The sequence below is a fragment of the Galleria mellonella genome, unplaced genomic scaffold (assembly GCF_026898425.1).
Source record: "Galleria mellonella isolate WM207_F2 unplaced genomic scaffold, CSIRO_AGI_GalMel_v1 utg797, whole genome shotgun sequence".
NCBI classification, from domain to species: Eukaryota; Metazoa; Arthropoda; class Insecta; order Lepidoptera; family Pyralidae; genus Galleria; species Galleria mellonella.
This window is the reverse complement of record NW_026442156.1, coordinates 227,247-253,829: the sequence shown is the minus strand read 5'-3', so window position 1 is coordinate 253,829 and position 26,583 is coordinate 227,247. Positions and strand designations below refer to the sequence as shown.

Here is a 26,583-nt window from a genome sequence, read left to right as displayed (position 1 = left end):
ATAACTAATCCTGGCAACTCTAAATAGGTATAACAAACATCCATATTTCCTTCTATAGTAGGGCTTTAATGAATTGTACAAGTTTACTAACGCCGTGACGGACATCGACCGGGAAGTGAGTGCATTTGTTTCGTCACAATTGGTCCAATTCTCTCATGTTGGACAAGGACTTGTTATGGAAAATCATGTTGATTTTGTACAAAACTACGTACGAATTAAAAATGGTACCCGTATTACAGAATATTATCTAGATGCGGAAAATGTACGTGAGTGGAAAGTTTTATAGAGAAATAAAATTTCAAATAGGTAGATAGCATTAGTAACTGCTATTACTCTATACTATAGCTATATATGTATACTATATATTCCTTTAATATATCTCAACAACTACTGCTACTAACTCTATAATTTCATTAGTATCTATTATTATTATTGTGTAAAGTACTTTATCAGGTATAAAAACCTATAACACTGCGATCTCTGTGATCTATTGTTGCTGTCCTTTTTCAAGTTCGCTTCTAATTCCTGTCAGTGAGTTTTAAGATGTTCTTATTAGCGATGTTTTTATCTTAAGATACAATGTATATTTTCTAAAGGAGATATATTGTTTGGGTAAGAGTAGGCTGCAAACACACATTATTTGCTGTGGCGTCCCTTTCTAATTCTGACAGTATCTAAAAACGGCTTTTGGGTATAAGCTTTGTTGGGCCATGTGCTTATTTTGTTTGAAGTATCGTAAGAGCCCTCACTGTATAATTAATATGATTAATTAATAAGTATAAGTAATCAAATATAGTCTGTGAGATAGCCAATAAAAGTAAAAACTTATTCTTATGACTCTCGGAAAGGAACAATGGAAATAACAAGCAGCAATATACGCAGGGTGAAATTGAAATGTAGTATCTTTTCAATTGAGTTTTCTACCTGTGAAGTTGACCATTTGTTCCAAAGAAAGGCAATTCTAAAAATAAAAAAACCAGGTACACGTTTACACACTGAGGGCTCCGTACGTAGATATATAATTATTTTTATTATTTATTTAAATAAATTTAACATAATAAATACAACTGAATTATGAATTTACTTTCTAAAATCAGTTGAAAATGACCTTTGTTGCATTTCTCGAATAAAATATACACCTAATAGGTATTATTATATATATATGTACATACACACACATCATATGTAAACTTACTTATATATTTGTGCATTAAAGTTTAAATAAATAAATATTATTGGTACTACAATTCATAATTTCTTATTTTGGGTGATAATTGTTATTAAAAACTGCAAACCGTATAATTAAGTCTGTTTTTAAAGGATTTTGTCAATTTCTAAAAAAATTAAGTACAGATAAAATAAATAGATATTTCTAACTGATACCGGTTAGAAATATTCATTTATTGTACTTGTAATATTTACATATAGTTTTATAAATTGTAATTATTGCAGATTTTTCACTTCGAAAACTTAGAGATAATAGGTAAACATCTTTTTTCTCACATTTTCGATCATAACTAAAAAACTAAATAACATAAAAATATATAAAAATCAGTTTTAAAACATACAAATGAAGCCTTTTCATACGATACCTCATTTAGACTAGCATATAATTCTTTTAATTTTAAGTACATTTTTTAGATCCCTTAGGAAATTTTTTTTTTATATGTAAAATTATTCCAAATTACGAAACATTAATAGTTGTTAACATATAATGCTGAGACAGGCAGACGGACGGATAAAGTCTTATAACGATATAGACGGATAAGGGTTCTTTTGTAACTTTTTGGTATGAAACTCCAAAAAGAAATTAAAGTGTCCCATGCTAAATAATCAGTTATTTACGATACGGCACGTCTAGCAGTAAAGTTATTAATTATGGGAGCTCTATACTAAATTTTTTTGTCATTTTTCGATCTACAATTTGCCATTTATTTTACTTACGACTAAAAAAGTATTTCAAAGATGCTAATGATTTAGATTTCACTTTGTATATGTATGGATTGCAAAATTGTTTTTCTATAATTGCCATTATTATACTTAATTAGGTAATTAAAGCAGACAAGTGATTATTACTGCAGAAAACTAATTTACTTTTAATATCCGGTATTACCATTGAATTGGAGAGAATCGTAAGTACCTACCTACTACCTATTTGTTTGTAACACGAAAAGAAATTGACTAATAGTTTTGCGAACAAAACAGTCACCAATTTCAATCGTGACAAGATTAATTTGAAACTAATAGAGTAATAAAATTCTTTGAATACAAAAAAAGTTACGCAAATCGGTTTAGAACTGTGCAAAGATACAATTTACGTCCTTCTTTTTATATTGCTTAAAAGAAAATGTACCTATAACCTACTATAGCCTGCTTGGACATTAGTAGTCTTATAATAAATCAAGCCGGATTAAGATTTGCAAAAGTGTCTGAAAATAAGTATGGCTTGACTCGACTCATATCTGTAACTGGAATCCAGTTTTAAACCTATCTTCCTGAGTATGTATTCCCCTGACGCATAGTTTTTGTTTTTATTCCACAAGAAAACAACGACAGTAACAACATTGAAATAAGGGATCAAACATTGAAAAGGAAATAAATCTCCATGTCATTGATCGTAAAAAGAATTATTAAAATTGATTCATCAGGATTAACAACAATATAACTATATTATTATTTACACGTATAATTTTATTTGCACTTATAACTGCTATAACATTGTTTTGTCGATTTATTTGCAGAATAATCATAGTATTATAATACAACACATTTTTTCTTTATTTTCATTGCTTACAATAACTTATCATGCTTTATAATAACTTACCATAATCTTTTCCCATGCTGTCCACCTACTTCTCAGTGTGTGGCCCTTTATTTATTACACTTTCGGCTTGTTTAAGAGAAGTACCTACATACGGTGTTGAAAATGAGTAAATCTTAGTATCTACTACTTGCTTATATTTACTGTTTTTTAAACATTATGTTATTAAAGTTTCACGTAGTATTATCATTGCTAATTCGAATGAAGCAATAAATCAAGACGTGTTATTCGTCTCGGTGGAAAAACACAATCAGCACTTTTTGAGCAGATTAATCACACGACGGAACACATTAGTTATTAGTGAGTTTATTCTATTTTATATAAATATAACAACCAAGAATATTTTTGTAATGTTTATTTATGTTTGGCGAAACAAAAGTGAAAGTTATCGAACGAGATCTCGAATGGAGTAGCGACCGACAACGACCGAACTCACTAGGCGTTGCACGACAACTGAATTAACTGAGTCACTTTACTAACTATTCACTTGACATGAACAATGCTAAATGTATTTTATTCTATTCTATTGTGCTGCATGCAATGGTCGTACTGAGCAACTACGCCAACAGCGGGGAGCGGTTAGTGGCACAACCGACTTCCATCTTGATATAAACACTAAATTGGTTGCCTTGTTTAGAACAATAAGCTCAATTAATCTCTTGGCGGGATGACACAAGATTAAGGAATTATGTCTTGTTACATTAATACAATTATTATCCTGTAAAAAATTAACAAAATATAATATATCGGGCGTTTTTGTATGATATAATAGACATACAATCGGAGACAAAATCGACACTAAAAATAGAGCGCATTCCATCAAATTTTGCACATACTTATTATTAACCATCTAGTATGACATTTGTAAACAAATGTGCGAAAATAGTTATACTAAAGTTTAGTAATAATGTAATGGCACAAAATATCATATTTTACTTACGGCAAGTATTTGACTACACTGTCTTATGATGTCTTATGATGACTATTTTTTACATAAATTTGAAGTTTTAAGAAGTTTTTAGCGTAAGTAGGCATTTGTTTGGAATGTAAATCTTGACTTTTTTTCTTGAATCTTGAATATAAATGTTAACGACTCTATTCATATTATTAGAGAGATTATAAACCATACTGAATTACGTTGGTTAGGTCAACAAGGAAACAAGTAGTAATTCTGGGTTGTCTCATTCGATCTATTTCTTCGTGGTAGGTACATATCTACGGACAAAGACAAGTCAGAGGATCAAAAGTTCAGAACCTGGTTTTGGTTTCAATTAGGGTAGGTAATTAAATAATCATAATCTGACGTTATAATAAACAGCAGTCGCCTGCACTCAATATACCTAATCAGTCTACGCTTTAATATTAGTCATTCGTAGTCATAACATCCGTTTGGTTTTTCAGTTTCATATTTCACCGATGTTGCTAAATGGGATAAGGATCGAGCTGATCATTGTTTTTTAGATTAATAATTTCGGTTGTTAACGGTGATTTATATCACTCGAGAGTTAATCGGAAATAGAGCCCTAAGTGTTTGAATAGTACACCTACATCATTATTGAATCCTGCCTTTCAAGTAATTATTATAATATATATAACATAAAGAATATCAATATTTCAAAATAAGGAACTGTCGTTAATGTAAAGAGTACAAAGGAATCACGAAGCAGTAGAAAGTGTAGGAAGAAATATCATAATATCATTGGGTTACTACAAAAAATGCAACGGTGTTTATTGGTTTTATAAATCCTGTAGATTTATAAAACCCATATTGTTCTTGGATATTTGATGCTGACTGTACATATATGATAGAGATTCTATATTTATTGCTTCAATTTTTGTTAAGGTTGAAATAAATATAAGTGGGCTGTATATTCGTAATACATGAAACATAAAAACATAAAATTGTAATTTGAAAGCTGCTAAATGGAGAGAAGTAGTCTTATGGTCTAAGTTTAAAAAATGTCCGAATACAAAAGAAGAAAAACAAAAACAGAAGCATTAGTTTATTTGGGCCCGCAGGTAAGTACTATCCTTATTCTACCGTTTAGTTGTTTAACTGCATTTACAATATTTTTTTATTTATTTGTATTTTGTCCCAACTTTTGTTAGACAATATTATTATATTTTGTACAAATACATATTGTTATTTACTAATACTATTAATAGATAGCTAATTGATTGTTGTTGACGTTGTTATAATTAAATTATCAAATGTTAGTATATTATTTTAATAAATACAATATAATATTTTATAGTACAATGTTAATAAAATATTATCACGTAAATGCTAATTAGATTATTGGAATGTCAATTGTTTTAATTTTGAATTTAAGTACTGTATTTGAATCGATCATTTATCAGTTAAATATTTTTTGTATTTATAATTTTTGGAGACGGCAGTAATAAATAGACTGGCCGTTATTCATTCCTGCTTTAATTTTTGCCGAGGGAACACGTATTAAACACACGTATTCAAGATTAAAAATATCTTTTATTTCTGATAATAGGCGGTAAAAATGTGAATAAAAATTGAAGATTTAATTTGTGTAGATAAGAAGGTGACTAGCAAAAGTAAAGTACCTACATATTTATTTTCATTTCATTTCAGCCGTTAACTCTCCACTGCTGAAGATAAGTCTTCCCTATAAACAAAGTTTTGCTGGTAGTTGGCGTGCTGTTTTTGCCACGCTTGGCAGGCGAATTGACAACCGCGATTTGGCTTTTAATGGCCCACAGGAAAGAAAAAAGTAGCCTATTCTATACCGGACCACATCTTAGATAAGTACGTAGCACGTTATCCTAAGTCTATGAGCCATATGGACGAAAATTCATATGTATACACTTTATTTTTTTTTTTTGGTGGATGAAAATGGTATGGTAACCCCGCCTGTGCTAACGGGATATGCTGGCGAAGTACCAGTGAAGGGTGATCGATGAGAATCAAAACAGGCCAGTTAGCCCATCATGATGAATTCATCAGGAATTAACCATGATAGCTTCCAGGGGGAACCACGAGGAGGTCGACCTGGTCGGGTATATTGCTAGCAAAGGGGTTTTTAGTCTCCATTACTAACAATCCCTTTCCCCCCATATACACTTTATTAACACGATATTTTTTACATATTCTAATTATATGTAGCTAGTCGTTGATTGATAGGCCGAAAGAAATTAAGCTTTTGCTTATGCAGAGGCACACGCAATGATTATAGAAATACACTAGTAAACTAATGTGTTTTTATAACCATCGTAAAAAGACTTGTTCAACCTATTCTACGACTATTTATTTTTTAATACTTTACATAATTTAGTGTAATTGTACGTCATAATTGCATGTGATTAAATATTTCAGGTATTGTTATAAGCTTAAATTTTACTTGAAGAATCAATTTTCATGGAGGGTCAACAGCCAGACGGCGTTGCATACTCTTTGTTCCAATCCTGTCGACTAGCGAACTAGCGACGCGACGACGTTGCACGACGTGGCAGGACATTACCCTTCTCATCTGTTATTTACCCGTGAACTTACAGTTTTCATAAATAAATATAAAATATACGATGTATATAGGTAAATATTTTAATTTTATATATTCATCCTGAAGTGGCATATAACTTGGCTTCTTTGTATATTCTGCCATCTGTATAATGGATTGTTCTATTGGATTATTTGACATGATTCTTAATGCCGCACCACTTGCCATAAGCAAATATTTCATCCTCATACTCATTTTATTACCGACCTTAACAATTTTAATATATTAATAAATTTGTTACTAGAATTGGTTTTATTCGTATTTTGTAAGATATTGAGAAATCGTTGTTTGGGTCACTAGAAGCGGCACATTTAAGCATATATTGTCGTGAGTGCTGTTAGTTATAAATAAAAATCATGTATATTGTGAGATTACTCTTGAAATTAGTAAAAATAACAACGATAAAATTAGAGACGCCTCCCCACATGGAGACAGGCCCCGGCGAGATTCGAACTCGCGATCTCCTGTTTACTAGACAGGCGCTTTAACCAACTAAGCCACGGCGCCCTCATTACATGTGTTTCAAATTTAGAAATGTATTATCATTATCATTCTCATGTTTATACATTACGTTATATTACATCTATGATTTATATATAAATAGGTAAATGCCCTTTGATGATTGTCCTTTTCTTATACCTTAAGTACTCAGAATTTTGATTCTCAACAGGTAGGTCTTAAGATGAACATAGACAAGACTAAAATAATATCTAACATCTGTGTCACACCTATACCAGTTACGATTAAGAACATTATGCTCGAAGTTGTCGACGAGTATGTATGTATACCTGGGACAAATTGTCCGAATAGATAAGTTCAAATTCGTCCGAGAGGTGAATCGACGAATCCAACGTGGCTGGGTAGCTTACGGAAAATTACACCACATCTTTTCATCTAAAATACTTCAAAGTTTGAAGACAAAGGTTTCAACCGGTGCGTGATTCCAGTGATGATTTATGGAACCGAAACATGGTCCTCCACGATTGTCCGTATGTAAAAGCTTCAAATTACTTAGCGGGCTATGGAGAAGGCCATGCTCATAGTTTCTTTGCGTGATAGAATCCGAAATGAGGATATCCACAAAAGAACTAAAGTAACTGATATAGCCCGAGGTATAAGTAAGCTGAAGTGGCAATGGGCTGGTCACAAAGCTCGAAGGATCGACGACCGAATGGGAAAAAAGGTTTTTGAGTAGCGAGCATTTACGAGCAAACGCAGTGTAGGACGACTCCCTACTAGATAGAGTGACGACCTTAAATACACTGCAGGGAGTCAGTGGATGCAGATGGCTCAGGACCGTTGCTTATGGCTGTCTATGGGGGAGGCCTATGTCCAGCAGTGGATAGATAATAGCTGAGATGATAATGTACATATTCATATTATTATTATAAAATCAAACATGTTGTCACACTGAATTTTTTTTAAATAATAGTAGGTATCGAGTATGAATAGAAGTTGGTAAAATAATCGACAATTATTATCACCTACCTAAACGATGACCTGGGATTTCTTAAGTGTAAGTTTATTCGTAACATTATGCTGTCATTGGGTAGGTCTATAAGCATACGCTTTGGTAGAGCAATTAGTCACATAATTCACGTGAGTATAATATAATACGTCTATGGCATATTCAATCTATTTATTTATGTTTCTGTTATATTTTTATAGAATCGATTCAAGGATCTTTATATGATGAATCGATATTACTGTTGTTCCACCAATTTGCATTAAAATCAATTTAGGCATTAAAATAAACCTCTTTTCTTTAATATTTACGTACCTTCTCACCTCACGTATCTACATTCTACATTATTGCATCCGTAGCTCGATATATAAGTATATAGTAACGGGGCTAGTAACATTATTACTTACGATATACCGGAATATTCAGATGTATTCGGCATTTTTTTTTTCTTTTATACAACTTAAAATGGCAAACAATCCTTCATGCGTTGCCATTCCTGAGGACTCAGGTGTTATTCCTCCATACCCTGTAAATTCACTGTCATATCCCATTCTTCAAACCGAAACACAGCCATGCAAACACAACTGCTTCACGATAGAAACACGAATGAGTCAGAGGTGCCAAAGCAAACGACTTTTGTACAAAGTCTCCTTCTGGTTTATTTATGTCGCTATTCTGCGTTACGGTTACGTCAATAAATTTGTATAAAAATTTGTTTCTAACAATCCAATGAAGGAGCGGTTGAGTTTTAGAGACAAATCAACAAAATAGCAGAATTCGGGTGATATTTTTGATGTCGTCATGTAATGTCTATACGTTTGCCACCGTACAGCTATAAGCATTTTTCTTAACATTGTTAGTACTATATTATACCACTCTCCTTAATCTGAACAATTCGTAGAACCCGCCATAAACTTAAGTTTCATTCTAACCATTTGGACAAGTGGCGGTCTTTCACCGTGCGTTTTTCAATTCACTTTCTTCCACGCACAACCACTCTGGAATCAACTTCCAGCAGCAGTATTTCCGAACCGATACATCATAACCTTCAAAAAAAGAGCATATTCCTTTTTAAAAGGTCGGCAGCACACCTGCAATGCCTTTAGTGTTGTGGTTGATTATGGGCGGCGGTAGTCACTTACCATCAGGTGATGATGATCAGATGCTGGCCAGCCCTGTTGTAAAAAAAAAATGTTCACCACGCATTCTTTTATTATCATACATACCTAATTATATCAATAAACATAGTTTAGTGCAACTTGCAACCTCGGAGTATGATTTTTCATATTATAATCAGGGTGTGTGTAAGTGCCATTTCTCTAATATTATAGCTGCCAGAGGGAGACTTTGTACAAAAGTCGCTTAGGTACCTTGTTGGCATTCGTGTTTCAACCGTGAAGCAAATGGTGTTTGCATAGCTGTTTTGGTTTGAAGGGTGGGATATAGCAGTGAATTTACAGGGTAGAGGCATAACACCTTAGTCCTCAGGAATGGCAACACATAGGGGATATTATGTGCGAAACAGTATACTTACTGTTATGTTCATGTTACTGCTAGTGTCTATAGGCGACGTTTATCACTTTCTATAAGGTGGTCCATCAGCTTGTTTACTATTTTAAGTTACATAAAAAGTAATATAATAGAACTAAGCATCAATTTTGTATTAAATTTGCCAATTTTGCCCGATTGTAATAGCAAAAAAACCTGTTGGGAAAAATTCAATAATATTCAATAATTAACATCATAATAGTTTTTTTTTGCTGAGCAAAATAGGGTGTGATTTAATATATAGCACAGTTTTATAAAACAATGTATGTACGGTAACGTCATTTTCTTTAAAATTAATCAAAATGGTATTCCAATAAATTTAAAAACGATTAATGCCAAAAATAAAAATTGGGGCGTTAATAACATAGTTGTACATTGATTCATTTCCATGGATCGATCGTCAATACAGTCGTTGAAATTATTATTATTTTTAATTATCTTTTTATATTGCCTTATCGTGATATGTTCATCGATTGCAGTCAAAAGTGATCTAACTTAGCCAGTTTCATAACGAAAATCTAGATTTGTTTCAGCCTGGTAAAGTATGGTCAAATTGGATCAAGATTAGTCCAGTTTGATAACTGTGCAGTTTCATAATGGTGTTAGTCGATCATTACCGGGCTTTCAACGATCATGTAATTTTAGACATAGTATATTTAAATAAACACACATAATATTAACAAAGATTTAAATGAGTAACTGTTGAGTTTCTTGCGAGCTCTCCCCAACATATAACAACCTTCCGAACCCTGCAGTAGATTAAAAAAAAAATGACATTTTAAAAGGGCTTGTAAACAAGTCTACTCAAATAAAGATGATTTGAATTAAAATAGAGTTTCGTATGCTTTAGCCATTTGTTTGCTAGTTGCTGCCACGCTTAGCAGGCGGATTGGTAACCGTAGTTAGGCTTTTGAGATGTTTTAAGAGGGACACTGCTGGTCACCCTCGCCCTCCCTTAGTCGCCTCTTATGACACCCACGGGAAAGGAAGGGGTAGCCTATTCTATGCCGGGACCACGCGGACTAAAACAGTTTATTATATATATAATGGTTTTATTTTCCTGCTCCCATGACTTCGTACGCATCCATTTTAAAAGTCTATGTAAACTGTGTTTTATTGCGTAAGATAAGCAGTGATAATCAGTCTAGATGACGTATTAAGTTAAACATACATTACATTTTAAGTTATATTACAGGAACACGACTGTGAAAACCATAATGCAACAACATAGTAACAAAAATTCTAAAAAAAAATATTGCTTTGGCTTCTTTTCTATTAAAACTCCTGATATAAATTTTTCTCTATGGAGAATAAATTAAAAAGAAAATACCCAATGAATCGCCAGTAATCTAGAGATTATTTGCTGTTTTGACAATCAGGAAGGTAATTTGACAGATGGTATATTTTCAGTATGAAATGATAAAGTAAGACTATTTTGTTCTTAAATATTATATAATATCCTTTATGTTTTACAAGGTAAACATGCAATATAGAAATATATAAGAATTATAGAAAATAATACTACCGAATTCGGTCATAATAATTTTATTCGCATATTATAATAATTGGTTATGATACATGGAGCTCAAACGTGATTTACTTGCCACAGAAGGAGTGGAACTATAACGTTTTAGCTCCAAATTACATTTATTATTCATTTATATTGCATCGACACTCGTTCTGCAAAAACCGTCGCTACATATTTACTAGTGAGAGGTCTCGAGGCAGCATCGGTCAGTCGGACGTCAAGTCCTCGCGGTACGTCGGTCGATCGAACGAGGCCGCCGACCGTTCGCGTTTATATTCTTAAATGTAACAGTCAAATAGATAGCCGGATGTCCGTCCGATCAATATATTTACATACAAACAAAGCGCCTCTCGTGTGTCATTTGACCCAAGAGGCGGAGCTGCCGGAGCCCACTGCCGGCATACGCCGACCGTCGGCTGTCCGGGTAGCCGACGGGCGGCGTATCGATCCGTACACATCTTAAATAGATCCTATAATCACTTCCATAATTTACGACTTAATTAAAATACCGAAAACCTAAAGCCAAGCTCGGCGATATCCTGAGGGGGCCGAGCATACCGCGTCTGCGCGGAAGGCAGAAGGCGGCGAGAGCTGGAGACCGAGTTGTGGTAGGGCCGTTCACTCGGCCTTTACCTCGGCGGCGGCGGGCGTTTCCGTCGCGACCGTCACTTCAGCGGGCTCGTCCGCTGTCGCTGGCACCTCTCCACTCTCCGAAGCACGCTCGTTGCTGCCTCCGCCGTCTAGAACGGCCAATTAATGAGTTAATCATTTGCAAGACCATCAATAACACTAAACGTTGAAGACGTTTCAAGAGGGACACTGCTGCCCATCCCTAGCCCTCCCTTAGCCGCCTCTTACGACACCCACGGGAAAGAAAGGGATGGCTAATTTTATGCCGGGACCACACGGTCTATAAGGGAGTATATTTGTATATATTTATGTATATAGATGACTAATATCACTAATTCTAAAATAATTTTTGTTATAATTTAACCCGCAGTTTCTCCTTTGTAGAGAAAATAAGTTAATAATAGTATAACATATTTGTGTTTCTTTCTAGTTCTTACTAATCTTAATGTGGAGTTATCCATTTGATATTGTTGATTTTATAAATAGTACAGGACGGTTGCCCACTGGATAGAGCTGGGTTAGCAGCGTTCTTTAAGCGGGCCTACATTTAGTAGTGGACAACTAAAGATTGAAATGAATTAATTAATCACAGATGTATTGTATAGTTGTGTTTGTAAATTGTCTTGCTTACTTCCTATATTGTATAATGCAAATGAAGTATACTCATTCGTTCATGTATTCAAGAGATACATACTGCGCTGGTGGTGGTGATAGTAGAGGTTGGGCCGCTGCGCGTGGTGCGGGCGGGGCGCGGGCGCGGGCGCGGGCGCGGGCGCGGGAGCGGGCGCGGGCGCGGGGGCGGGCGCGCGGTAGAGCGGCAGCGCGGGCGGGCGCTGTATGGGGGCCGGGTACCGCGGGGCCACCATACCGCCGCGCGACATACCGCCGCCGCCGCCGCCTCCGCTGCCACCCGCGCACCGCCCGTTGTTGCCGCCCATCATTTGCTGCATTCATTAAGCCTAATTTACATTGTGAAAGCCCCTCTAAACACGCGTTGACAGAACTGCAATTACGCGAGATACGTGACTTAAATTCGCTAATTATTTTAGTTGTAAAAATCCAGACATATTAAAAACATTCTTTTTTTGAGATCACATAAAAAACTTATAATACAGTGTCTGTGCGTGCATGATTTATAATATTATATGAATCTTTTTTATAACATAGGGGCTCATCTGATATTAATATCTAATAACAGTTATAATATACTTAGGTTAAAATACATATGACTGGTTCAAGGTCCACAATACTTGGTTATTTTAAATTTCAGATTTGATACTCTGATTATATCTATGCAGCTATCTATTGTTATAAGCATGTATCTACTGCTTAGTATAGAAGCATTCCACTGCACAAGCGTTAGTGTATGCTGTTAATTAATAAGCAATACCTGTTGTTGGTGCTGCTGGTGGTGCTGATGCGGCGTGTGCGCAGGTGGCGGGTGCGGCGGGTGCGGTGGGTGCGGCGGGTGTGGCGGGTGCGGCGGCGGCGCGTGGTACTTGTGCTGCGGCGGCGAGTGCGGCGGCTTTTGCGGCTTGGTCGCGCCCTTGGGCGTAGGTGATGCCGACTCGCATAGAGGAGCGAACCCATTAGCGTGCTCGTGCAGCGGACTCTTGAGTTGCTGCGGTGGCGGCCGCGGCTGCGGCGGGGCGTACTGTTGCTGCAATGGCGCTCGGTATTGTTGCTGTCAATACGAATTATAAACATTTTATACCAATTTTACCCAATTACCAAAGAATGGAACTTATAGACTTCTTAAAAATAATGTTATTATGACATGAGTTTAATGAATATCTGACCCGCACGTTGTTGCCGTGTTCGGATAAAAGAAAAAAAAAAGCTACACTTTCATCAGTTACACATAAAGTCTGTTTCAATCATCACAAAATTAGACAACACTGGAGTCGCAAAAATCAAAATGTGAACAAAATTGTATAAGTGAAACATATATTTAAATTGTCTTCAACAAAATAAAAAAAAAACTGACTTCAATTATGGCAAAAAACCAGTACTATCTAACCAACTACTAAACCGATTTCGATATCATATTTCTATGAGGTCAATCTATAAGCATATCCTCCTAAATAAAAAATATTCTAAATCAGTTTACAACTGATGGAGTTATGACGTAGCAAACAAAAAATAAATAACGAATGGAGATCCTTCTTTTTAAATTTAAAGAATTTAAAAAATCTATTAATTTTTTTTTATATTCATTTATCTCATTTTTAAATTGCTTTTATATAAAAACTGTATGATGATATGCACGACTTCATATAAGTAGACTAACCTGCATTTGCTGGACGGCAGCAGCAACTTGTAACTGTGATGATATGAATTGCGAGCCGAAAGCGCCAGACTGGGCTGGCTGTGTGAATTGCAACGGATAAGTAGGCGCGGGGGCTGCCGGCGGCTGGTACGGTGAGTAGTAGGAGCTAGCGGGAGGCGCAGGCCGTGGGAGCAGCCCCTGTAGGGAATACGGCGCCTCGCCCACCGGTCCTGAGTAGCCCAGGTACTGCTGCTGGTATGTGCTCACGCTGCCCACTCCACCAACTCCACCCACACCGCCTACTCCACCAACGCCACCGCCCTTACTGCCTGCATTCACAGGAACAATTTATATTGTTACAAGGAAACAAGCCTAAGAGTCTAGTGTAGCGGTCATTGTTAAGGTTTCTAAGTGACCATTAGATAAATATTTTTTCAAAATAATACCTATTAGATTCATTAACGATAGTAATATGTATTTGATTTGGCGACGCATGAAAAAGGAATAGCGATATATACATATTACGTGAGAAGGATAGTGAGCTGTGTGCACACTTATGAAGTTTAATAACAATATCGATTACACATTCAAAAACTTTTTTTTTTTTTTGAAAAAAGTGTGATTAAAATTCTTTCATTAAGAAGATAAACGTGGCACAGAGTATGTTTATAAATTATAATCACACACAATTGAAGATTTTTGACCTTCCCAGCCTCCTATGTAACATCTACGTGACCAGTTTAATTAAAAGACATTTTACTTTAAAGACAACACTAACGAATACTGATAACGAAAATAAAAAAAGATATAATACAATCGAGGAATTCCCCGTAAGAAATAAACGAAAAAGGTTGCCAACTTAAGTTTTTATTTCTCTAATTTTGGCCATATAACGTATGGCAACTTTTGACAAGACCCAATTAAGTTACGTAATACTTGAAGGCTTTTAATTATCATCACTTAAATTAGTTTATAAGTTATTTAATTAAAAACGCCATAATGCTGGAAGTGAAAAGCAGTAAAGCAACAGGAAGTAAAATTAAATTTAACTCAAGTACTAGTATCACTAATAGGTATGTATTTACTTGTGAATAATGGCAACGAAAAATACAAATATATTCACATATTAATATTCATTTCAAAGTCAGTTTTTTTAAGTCTATGAGTTATCAAAATTTTTTTCCAATACTTTCATATTCTTTTAATTGCGAAAAGTATTATAACACTCGACAATTTACATACCAGTTTATTTATTTATTTATTTATAGCAAGGCAACAGATTACAAATTAATACATTTATAAAATAAATATTACATGAAACGACATTAAATTTGCACTCCAATAACTGCTCTGCATAACATTCGATATTATATACATTAAAAGAATGACGGCTATAAATTTAAAGTAACAAATTGGCAGCCTTAATGTAACATTGCAAGGATTGTTGGAAGATATCAAGGTCCTTGCATACATTGTTATATTTTCTGCACAATAATTGGATTGTGATACGATACATTATTGTTACAAATCGGTATATAAAATAATTTTTGTATTCTTTTATTACCTGTACAAGGCTCAACAATGTGCTACTGTCCCATTTATAATTTATTATTTTATAAAGAGTTGAAATCAGACATCTTCTATTTATAAGAGAATTAATGTTAAAATGATTAAGTCTTAATTCATACGAATGAAGTTTCCTTCTCAGACCATACTTAGTGTCATTACCTAATAGTGTTTGTAATTAAAAAAAAATTATAAGCTAAAATTTTGGTAAATATTGACTGAACTTACCAATGGCGCCAATTTGTTGAGTCGAAGGCTTTACTGTAGCCGACATGAGAGAATTAGAAGTACTGGAGATTAAAACAGTGCTAGGACTATTGCCAAGCTGTCCTGACTGCCCGAATGCCGCACCGCCGCCTGCAGCAGCCGCCTAATATAAATAAATGTAGAATTAAGACAAGTCTTTTTGAACATATAACAATAATATTTGTATTACCAAAGATTACTTACCATTCGGTACTGATTTGGAAGGCTCTGGAACATATCAGGAGGTGGCTGATAATTGTAAGGTGTAGCTGAACCAGCACCATATGGTGTTCCAGGAAATCCTCCAAACTGACCTCGGCTTTGATCAAGGAATGCTCCATAAAGCCCACCCTGCTGTTGTAATTGTTGTGAAGAGCCTAATAACTGTTGAGAAGAATTAAATAATACGGCGGGCGGCGATGGTACTGATAAGCCGCCGTATCCTCCTTGATAGCCTACATGATTGTAATGTTGAGGAGGCGGTGACTGCAACTGCTGTGTTGGTTTCACTTTACAAACATTTGGTGGAGCGCCAGTCTCTGTATTAGATTCTTCGAAACCGGGAAATTGTAGTTCTTCACTACCTTCAGCTACTGCTGGCATTTCCCACACTTTTTTCACGCTAGCGATTTTTAAATTGAGATCTGCCGCCAAAGGTGAAATAGTGTTCGAGGTACTCATATGTACACCACGAGGTAATCCTAATTTTGCTGATTTATCTTCTGTGAGCTGTCCAAGGGAATCAGAATCAAAAGCGAAATCAAGCTTCATATCTGAAGAGTCTTCTGTTTTTTGGGATGTATCAAAAGGCATTTGTAAACCAAGTGTGGATTCACCATCTGTTGCAGGTCTTCCATTATCAGCTATGAGTTCTTGAATAGATCGCGGGCGTGACCTAACATCACCATTAAAGGAAACAGGCCGTGTATCAATTTCACCTGTCATCTCCTCACCCTGAGGTTTGGCAGTGGTAGCACTAGGTTGATATTTTTGTTTTAAGGCCTCAGCGGGTGGAGCAGTCTTATAATTAGTATTCTCAAATATAATTGTTTCTACAGGGGGTGTAGTTCCATCCAAAACACCAGCTTTATCAGCAGCTACTACAGCACATGAAACTGGCGTAGTTTTGGCCTCAACTGCAGCATCTCCAGGTGAACTGCGTTGACTGGATTGTCCTGATTTATTTTCGGTTACTTCAACGGGTTCCTCGGCGTTACCTCGTAGTGTTTGCGATATGGGTTTATCCCAAGCATTAACTGGCGGCGGAGGAGGCGCTGCTCCAGTGTCTGGTCCGAATCCACTAACCAGACCCATCTGTTGCTTTTGTCTTTGTTTGACAAATCTTGGAGCCAAGTTTGCTTGACGTGGGCGATCATACTGTGTTACGGTTTTACCAGAAACAGGGACAGAGCCCCGTGAATTAGATTTGTCATTGGAATTTCTGGTCGATGACCCATTTCGACCACCACCTTGATTAGAATGGGATCTTGGTTGTTTGACAATAAGTTGATTGTCCTCTTTGGATGAAGTGCCTCTTATTTCTTTAGAAGTTTTCTTAGTTCTAACTTCTTGGAATCCGTCATCAATAACTTCATCTTCTTTTTTCGTTGATGATAATTTAACATCGCTCATAACCTCCGTCGTATCAGTAGTTTTATCACCAGTTGTGTCTTTCTTTACTCCTTGTGAGTTTCGGGTATTATTTTGACGACTGTTGACATTTCGTCCACCCTGACCACTTTTTTGAGCTTGACCAGATTGTCTGGCACCCAGAGATCGACGTCGACCACTTGCACCACCTCCTTCGGAATGTTCAGAAGTTGTTTCCCAATTTTCATCTTCTCCACTGTGAGGACCACCTTTGGGACGACGGTCACGACCTCTACCTGTAGATGACCCTGTTCTAGGTTTATTATGTGATTTCGCTTTGTCCTCTGTTGGAACATTATCTTTTATATCATCATTTTCTTTAACTGCTCTATTGGCTTGACTGAAAGGGCTTTTAGTGTTTGGTGGTCCATAACCTGTTACTCTTTTAGCAGGCGCTGGTGGGCGTGAAGTACCCTGAAAACCGCCTCTCCCTCGTCGAGAAGGCTGTCCTCGTGGTGCAAAAGGTTCTCTATTCTCTATGTTATCTGATGTATGTGGGATCTGTTCTACTGGTGGTCGATTAGGATCATCATGTCTATCTGTTTTCTTAGGTCCCCGAGGACTTCGTGGCGCTCTGCGTCGTTCTTTACGTTCAGAATTTGGTGCACCATCTGTTGAACCTTCTGATTCACTAGCTCTATTATTAGACCGAGAACTACGATGTGAACGTCTTCCGCGAGATTCACGTGGTCCCCAACCTCTGTTGTAAACAGCATATCCACCTCCTCCATACCCTCTGCCTTTCTTCTCAGATCCCGACCCACTGGATTTTCGTTCAATGGGCTCTTTTCCTGGTATTTTATTAAGCTGTTCATTACTAAATCTTTCATTTCGTTTGTCATCAACAGATCGCTTTTGAGAATCGACATTACCATGTAGAGATTCCACCGATTGTATTTCATTGTTCTTAACATTTACCAATCCCGAAGGATCAGTACTAGATTTAGATGCAATAGATTCAGATTCAGACAACTCCTTTTCAGATTTTTGAGATATAAATGTAGGTTTACTCGCAGGTAAATGCATTTCAGAGGAAGGAAGATTTTGAATTTGTGAAGGTAGAAGATTATCATTTTGACTATTAGGTTTAGAAAGAGGTGGATTTATAGGTTTATTCAAAGATTGACTATTGTCAGAGAAAGAAGTAGTTTGATTATTAGATGCATTACTTTGCAATGGAATATTTGCATAGGGACCTATTTGTTGATTTTGAATGAAGTTTTTACCGCTAGGAGAATGATTGTATTTATGAATCTGATTTTGAGGAGCAGGGGAAATAGCAGTGTGATTTGCCGCAGGTGAGTTTTGTTGAATCGGCTGAACTACTGCTGTTTGTTGTAACGAAGAAATGGATTTCTCATTTTCATGATCATGAGAATCTTTTACAATATGTTCAACATCTTTTGGCGGTGAAATCTTTTCAACAGGTTTAAGAACCATATAACTGGGTGAATCATCTTGTGTGATTTCTGCCCATGAGGTTTTACCAAAGTCTCTTTCAGATGATTCTCGATGAGTAACATTGGAAGGAGGTGAATTGCGTCTTTCTGGTGCTTGTGTTTGTGATGATGAATCAGATGATGGAAAAGAGTCAGTAAGACCTATACTTTTTCTTTCGAATACTTCTGTTAATTTATCAGCAGCTGTTCTACTGCTATGTTCAATAGTACTAGAACTATCCATGGATTTTCTATCTGACTCATTTCTTCTATCTTTATATTCACCATAGTCTTTATATGAATCTTTAGAATTAGATCTGTCCAATTCTCTTGCAGGTTTTTCATAATCTTGCATTTCAGACCGCCATTGTGGTCCAGGTCCATCTTTGTCTCTTCGGAAATCATCTTCACGATCAGAATAATCCCTAAAAAATTAAATATACATTATCACATATTAGCGCCCATAAAATAAATCAAATATGAAGAAATTGTTATTTGATATTAAAAATAGTTGCTATAATCAAAGTGATGGGTGATAAAAATAATTATTTTTAGTCCAAAAAGTAGAAAGATAAAAAACAATTATTATATTGGTAATTTTAACATAAATTTTTCTCTCAAACACTGGTCTATTTTCTATTGTTCAATAACAATATATTTTAATAGAATAAATTAATATAATAATACCTAATAGTACATGAATTTTTAATTACCTTGAATATGAACGTCGACCATTGTGAGGCGTATGACGAGGAGCATTATATGGAGGAGGCTCTTGTCGTCTAGGAGCTGGTTTTCCAGAAAATGCCCAGGCCTTATGTTGTTCTTCTTGTTGTCGGTTCTGTTGTTGCTTTAAAAATCGAGGAGGAATATTAGCTTGAAAAGTCTTTGAAAATGCTGGATTGCCTTGATCACGGTCTCTACCATAATCGCGATCTCTGTCTCTGAAATCACGTTCCCGATCCCTGTCGCGATCATTCCTGTCTCTGTCTACTCGATCACGGTCACGATCTCTTTCTCTATCAAATCTATCACGTTCAATACGCTCTCCACGATCTCGGTTATCATTGCGATCCCTATCACGTGGGTCCATTCTGTCTTTATCACTATCTTGACGATCTCTATTTTCGATACGGCTCCTTTCTCTACTGTCCAATCTATCTCTTTCGCGATCTCTGTCTCTAATATCACGTTCCCGATCTCTGTTATCAAATCTATCTCTGCTTTCAATGCGATTACTTTCAGCTCGCTCTTTATCTCTTATATCACGAAGATCATTTCGATCTTTATCTCTATTATCCAAACGGTCTCTTTCTCTATTATCTGAACGATCCCTGTCTCTGTTATCGAGTCTCTCTTTCTCTCTGTCAGATTCTCTATCCCTATTATCATTGCGATCTCTTTCTGTTCTTTCGCGAGAATCTTTAGACTGCTGCATTGGAGGCACTGCATCTCGAGCAGTCTGACGTCTTTGTTCTTCTTCTTTTCGTTGGCGTGCACGTGCTATTACTTGAGCTACCTCATTATTTTGCTTCTGCCTACGTTCTGCCCATATTTGCTCTTCATCTGCCGGCTCATGAATTTTATTATCGACATGTTCTACATCAATACTGGTCCGGTTATTATTATTCTTATTACTCATTTTACTTGGAGCCGACGACTCTCCATCAGAGAAGTCCAATTTTTGACTGAAAATAACAATATTATATAGATATGTAATTTATATATGGGATTGTATTAATCTTTCTAGTAGTTTACAAAACTTACTCATAGTCAATATCGTCGTGTTGTGCCCATCCAGCGTCGCGTGAGATATCATCTAGGGAAGAGATTTGTTCCTCACGTAGTATAGGGCGAGCAGTAAGAACTTCTACAGCTCGCGGTGTTGCCGGCGGGCGAGGTGGCGGACGCGGGCCTCCGGCGTTGGTATTACTGGCGCTGCTTGAACTTCCACTACCACCGCTTCTATTGTCGCGCAGCGTATTCAATGTACCCAACCCGAGCCCGCTACCAGTGTTACCTTTCATCAGCTGTAAAATATATTCATCAATACAATTATAAATCTTAATAAATTGTGAAATATTTCTTATCCTTAATTGTGAAAATATATTTAATAGATTTTAAATGTTTTTATTAAAATAGTATCATAAAAAAGTTATTAGTATGACAATTAAAGCGATACGTACGAAAGATGGAAGAATAGCACGGTAAGCGGGTGTTTGCTGTGAGGCGGGCGTGGAGGCGGGCGCGGCGGCGGGTGATGTAGTCTCTTGTCGTACGCCGGCGGTGCCACCGCACGTCCAGCTGCCTTCCGCTATAAGAACAGCAGGAACATTATGCAATATAATCATCAACATACAAAAACCAAAAATAAAAAAGTGATACAGAAAATTGAGTGCATACAAATAAATTACATATTCAATCTTAATCCACTAGGCAACCAGTAATATTTGTTGTTAAACAAGAGAAATTAAAAAAATGTCCAAATAATAATAATAATTATCTTAGTTACTTTGTGGTCTGAGTTGTGGTTGCGTCGTTGAATGATCTGTCGAACGATGTGAAGGTTGAGCAGCAGCTTCCAATGAGGGGAACTCTGTGCGGAAGTGTGGGGATGATGGTGGTGGAAGTGACACCCAACCGGTTGGACATGTGGTTACAGCCGCACCAGGAGTGGTTGTTGAAGGCTGAAAAGGAAAGAGATAATAAATAAAATATATTTTTATTTTATCACTACAAGTTTATAAATTAATAGGTTAATAAAATCAAAATAACAGCAATATTCATAAGAACAACATATTTTACCAAATAATATATATCCATTTTTTTTTATTATAATATTAGTTAACTAAAACTCACAATAGTCTGAGAAGTGCATGTTGCTGGAGTAGATATAGTTGTAGTAACAGCAGTAATAGAACTGAAATAAAAAAAGATAAATATTCCATTAAATTATTAATATATTATTTATATATACTCGAAGTCGTATTTATATTTATATCATTTATCTATTACTGTCTTAAGTGAAACTTATCAAGATAATTCCAACTTACTTTTATGTAAAATGTATTCACATTAGACAATAAAATTAGTACTTTATTCAAAGAACAAAAAATATCAGTTATTTATTTATATTGTATTATATATGAGGTACATTTTATATCAAAATCTATGAAAACAGTACTAGTGTGTTCTAAGTTATGAAAATGAATTCCATACTTCAAGTGTTGAAAATCTGCAAAGTTAACAAACAGTAGTATATGGGATTATGTTACATAAGAAAACCAAGTTATTTACCTAATAATTAGGTTTGAAAATTTCATACTACTACTATATTTTCTTTTTTTATTATATATGTTCTTATTTGCTCCATGCTCTTTGGACAAAAAGATGCCTAAGATGACTTACAGTTCAAAAGATATATATACATATAGTCCCTAATTTTTGCTCTCACCAAAAGAAATATTACGGTACCAAAAAGTAACAAATTAACTCTGTTTCACATTTATATGAAGACATGTAAAGATTGATGTCTGAGACTGATTACATTTATTTTTTATATTTTTCACCTTTATTATACTTTAACTTAATGTCATGGATAGTAGTAAAGTTATACCAATAACAATTTGCAAAAATACTAACAATCATGAGGTATATTATCATGAAATGTATATCATAATCTATTTATTGTTCAGATATAATCATTGTTAGTAATTATTAAATATTATAATAGTGAATGTGGTGTTTGTCTGTAAGACTTATACATTAGGCAAAATTATTTTTGTGTTATTAAGTAGCATGTATAATGTAAAAGTTGTAGCTGAACTTTATTAAATAAATAAATAAAATAGATATTGAAAATAACAAAGAATTTTTTATTAGCATATTTTCCAAATGTATTAGCGATTACATCTGCCCATTTATTTTACTGCTTTATGTAGTGGGATCAATCTAGTCCGTAGTCACATCAAAGAACAGAATTAAACTATTCTTAATAGAATAACAGTCAATATTACTTAAAGTTATATACTCACTTAGAGTTAGGGTCTTGACCAGTTTCAGTTTTCAAAGAAGGCAAATTGGCTGGTGGGCGCCTTGCCGAAGGTACTTTTCCGAGACTTTGCATTCCATGTTTGCGGCTTAGTTGAGATTTTACTAAGGACGGTTCTGAATTCTCGTTCTGAAAAGAAAAATATTAATTTCATTAAATATTATAACTATTATTTTAATAAACACTTTTTATTGATTTATTATATTATTTTACTAGTTGTATCTCACAGTTTCTCCAGTGGATATCAGTATATAAAATATCCTATATGCTTAATTAGGATATAACCTGAATACATTTTATTTATTAATTTATGTGAAAAAGTAACAAATATACATCAAGCCAAACATTCTCATAAAGTGAATTTCATATACACAATATTGAGAAATTTCTTATGTTACTTTTAATATCATAGGTTTTCTTGAAATCTATGGGTAAGAAACTATTTTTGGTACCTTTTCCAAAATTTTAAGCAGTAGTGTGAGAGATAGCAATGAAGGGGGGCGGAGGATCGTCCATTTTCATCTATTTTTTTTTAAAAACTTCAAAACTATTTATTTTAATATTAAAAAGAAATATAAACCTTTCATTTAATACATCTTACTTAAACTTCTTATTTATCCCCCAAAAGTGACCCTCATGTTTCAAATTTATTTATGTTGCACACCCATCAGTCAGACTTTCATATTATGTGTACCAAATTTTAACTGAATCCGTCCAGTAATTTAAGATAAAATTGGCTGACTGATGAATGCACAGTCACACTAGTGATCCTATAAAAGTTCCTTTTTTACTTTTGAGGTATGAAATTTATTGTATTCTGTTTTAATTTAAGATGCTTGTTGATTGATATATTTCTCTGTAATTATATGGCTAACACATTATAAATTAGTATTTATAAAGGTATAAACAATAACAAAAGTATAATACATATAAAGTATAGCAAAATTGTTTGCCTGTATTATTGGTTAGAAACTCAATAAATTTTCACATTATTAACAGGACACCTCTCTCTTGAAATGTACATCAATCAATAACTTATATGAAATTATTTTCTTTATTATAATGATGAAAAAATACTTTTGATAAAGTTAAAATATTTGTTTTATTTATATAAATATTAAATATTTAGGCGTATTAAATATCATTATTTTATTGTCTAACTAAAATATTGTTACAAGATAAAGACCACCTTAGACAAAACACTTAATTAATTATTTATGTATGGTAACTTCATTAAGAATTTATTGATATAAAATTTAAAACTTATTTCTTATAATAAAACAAATACAGCTGTTAATAATAACTAAGTATAAATTATCATTACTGAAAAAGGCTTTCAATAAAGTGACATCAGAAAAATGGTCATTGACTTTACTTAACAAAGAGAAAAAGTTAATATACATAATTGTGTATAATTTTCACACTTAAATATTTGTATATATACAGGTATAGTTATAAAATGTGATTAAATAATGTTTAATTTTGGCTTTACAAGTTGTCATACAGATAAAATATTGATACCTATTCCTATTTATTATAAAAAGGATGCAAGGTTATCAATAACTGGTACTATATAAGTTGTTTTAGGTACATTTATATAGGAAGGTCAATCCATTCAACTGTAACTGTTTCTATTGTTCTACTAAGCAAATAGAGATTACAAATTTGGATTTCTAATGATGCAGATCCAATTAATTATTTAAAATAAAATATAATAAGTTTAATGAGATGTTCTAAAACCAGTATGAAAGAATGAACCAGATTTTATAGTCAAAGTCAATTGTTAGACAATACTTACTCTGTTAGTGCAGTATAAGCTATTGATATCCAATTTCTGATATTTTTGCTTGCCGGACGTCGGCTTCGTCTGCGCCGTAGTGCCTCCGCCGCCCGGCGTCGAGAGTGCAGACATGCTGCGATGTACACACCATCAGGAGGTCACCCTCGCTCCGACCACCAACTGCAACCATTGTAACGAACACTTCACAAAGTGATCTATATGACACATTCACGTAACACAGACCAATTATCTACGAATACACCGAGTTTTCGTACATTAATTCAATATATAAACACAAATTTTCTTAGTTTCAATAACAATGACACTTAAGGTAACCACTGGACATAGAAACACAAATCACTTTCACAGCACTGAAAAATTAAACTGGAGCCCTGCCCTAGGAACTTTATTGACGTGTTACATCCGTACAATGAACGCTGGATCGATGACTTTTGTTTTTTCTAGTCTTAATTTTTAGATCATATACGAAAAGTGCAATAAAAGTGACCAATTTGAAGATATAGATAACGGTACTGACAAGATAGAGCTAGAAGAACGGTAAATAACAAACAAATTTTTGTCGATTTAGGAAACAACAAAAGAAAAATACTTATGTACCTTGGTCCGTTAAACCTGGTATTACGAAATATAAATAGTCTAAGCTCGAATGCTAATTTCTTAAAAACGATTACTTTAGATTTTTACTATATTCTACGATACCAAAAACTTATATCACTTTGTTTTAAGATGGCGTCTCTACCAAAAGACGATCTCCTTCCTTTTTTTCACAATCAATAGCGTGACGTCACAAAGCCAAAGACTCAAAGATGCGATATTGCGATCTCTACTCTACCTAGTGACAAAATTGCGAAATTAGTAGGTACAGAGTACAAAGAAGTAATTTTATTTCTAGACCAATAATTGCACATTACTTTAAAAAATAATAAAATTCTATTTATTATTAAAAAGATACAAAAAATTGATTTAACATATATTTTTTTACAGTTTTTACTTTGCATAGTTTTATTCCTTACACTCAAACTGCCATATATAAAAATTCGATAATGAAAGAAATTTTATTGATTTCAGCTGTATCATAATTTTTGATAATTTTGTTACTCTCTGTTAGGTAATTATCGTTATTTATATTGTAATTATAAAATAAGAAAAAAAAGTTTCGGGGTTATAAAGTGATAGAATACGACGTTCCTATATCACTGTCACTGCACATATCTTAGATAAATAACTATATTGCACATACATATCTTAGAAAAATAACTATATCGAGGGTAGTTAAAGTTTTAGTTTACTTTTTTAGTTTGTTTTAATAGATTGGAAACTAAGTTTTATGACCAGATCTTCGACTAAACCATTAATAACATAAGTTATGGCTAATATAATAATGAAAAATAATATAATAAACTGTGAATATTATTCATCACAATTTTTTTGCATGAATGACAGTACAACACAAATAAAACAATATAAATATAGTTATTGATGTCAGTGTTAAATTATTTTTATCAAAGTAATTGGCCATTTTGAGGCTCGATTCTATAACACTATTCTTTACCATCTTATTAAAAATATTAAAACTCCTGCAAATCAGGTAAGCAGTGCCCATCCTAGAATTGCCTAGTGATTTCCGCAGGATCCGAGTGGAGCTTTAGGTACACTCTGCCCCTGTTGGGAAATATATGCTAAATTGAGAGCGATATCCAGCACAGCGGGTGTTCAGATGGAGTCGTAAGAATAGTGAGTTCCAACCTCGGGCACCTTGGACAGTGATATCTACATATTCTCTCTATATATAGTTAGTACCAAAAGTTTGCTTACCTTGGTGTTGTCTATGTTCAAATTTCATGTCATGTGTTTACAGTTTCAATATCCTTCAGCGATAGTAGGCAGTATAGGTACCAAATATTTTTGGATACCAGTCATATCTATGTAACTAAGGAAGTGCAGATACTATATTTCATCTATGTCCGAAAGTCTAGATGAAGTCAGGATATTATTTGGTCTATTCTTTTGTAGGATAAGTTATATTCTTGTTCTAACTT

General features: G+C 34.5%; 2 protein-coding genes, 1 long non-coding RNA gene and 1 other non-coding gene across 6 annotated transcripts in view; 1 reads left to right on the top strand and 3 right to left on the bottom strand.

The window, feature by feature from the left end:
• Positions 1–3,310, bottom strand: part of LOC113522936 (choline transporter-like 2) — a 29,756-nt gene extending 26,446 nt beyond the window's left edge. Inside the window, exon 1 of the mRNA XM_026908789.3 lies at positions 2,825–3,310. Coding sequence (XP_026764590.2) covers positions 2,825–2,840 — 16 coding nt within the window. The 5' untranslated portion in view covers positions 2,841–3,310. The remainder of the gene's footprint in view (positions 1–2,824) is intronic.
• Positions 3,311–4,183: 873 nt separating this feature from the next.
• Positions 4,184–8,088, top strand: LOC116413646 (uncharacterized). Its single transcript, XR_004224209.2, has 4 exons — positions 4,184–4,394; positions 4,665–4,840; positions 5,430–5,603; positions 6,171–8,088. It is a non-coding gene; the product is annotated as an uncharacterized LOC116413646 (long non-coding RNA).
• Positions 6,785–6,858, bottom strand: Trnat-agu (transfer RNA threonine (anticodon AGU)). The gene has a single exon. It is a non-coding gene; the product is annotated as a tRNA-Thr (tRNA).
• Positions 8,089–10,893: 2,805 nt separating the features above from the next.
• On the bottom strand, positions 10,894–25,329 carry LOC113522935 (protein PRRC2C-like). 3 transcript variants are annotated; one of them, XM_052901752.1, is made up of 14 exons: positions 25,142–25,329; positions 24,542–24,703; positions 22,727–22,872; positions 21,552–21,612; positions 21,205–21,379; positions 20,879–21,006; positions 20,460–20,722; positions 19,406–20,380; positions 15,808–19,117; positions 15,586–15,727; positions 13,813–14,120; positions 12,913–13,206; positions 12,217–12,466; positions 10,894–11,632 (listed from the first exon to the last, which is right to left on the bottom strand). In XM_052901752.1, exons 2-14 carry the CDS (start codon positions 24,653–24,655, stop codon positions 11,511–11,513), a joined length of 6,288 nt encoding a protein of 2,095 aa, XP_052757712.1. In that variant the 5' UTR covers positions 24,656–24,703; positions 25,142–25,329; the 3' UTR covers positions 10,894–11,510. The 3 variants fall into 3 exon arrangements, with proteins under 3 accessions (XP_052757712.1, XP_052757713.1, XP_052757714.1); XM_052901753.1 differs by lacking the exon at positions 25,142–25,329 and adding an exon at positions 24,799–24,930; XM_052901754.1 differs by lacking the exon at positions 10,894–11,632 and having other exon boundaries at positions 12,342–12,481.
• Positions 25,330–26,583: the final 1,254 nt, after the last annotated feature.

What these genes read in the sequence shown, in the direction of transcription:
- LOC113522935 (XM_052901752.1), bottom strand. Translation starts at nt 24,655, where the DNA reads ATGTCTGCACTCTCGACGCCGGGCGGCGGAGGCACTACGGCGCAGACG. An exon ending in GTGCTATTCTTCCATCTTTC is followed by an intron (nt 20,723 to 20,878) that starts GTACGTATCGCT and finishes TATATTTTACAG; the next exon opens with CTGATGAAAGGTAACACTGG. An exon ending in CACGACGATATTGACTATGA is followed by an intron (nt 20,381 to 20,459) that starts GTAAGTTTTGTA and finishes TGTTATTTTCAG; the next exon opens with TCAAAAATTGGACTTCTCTG.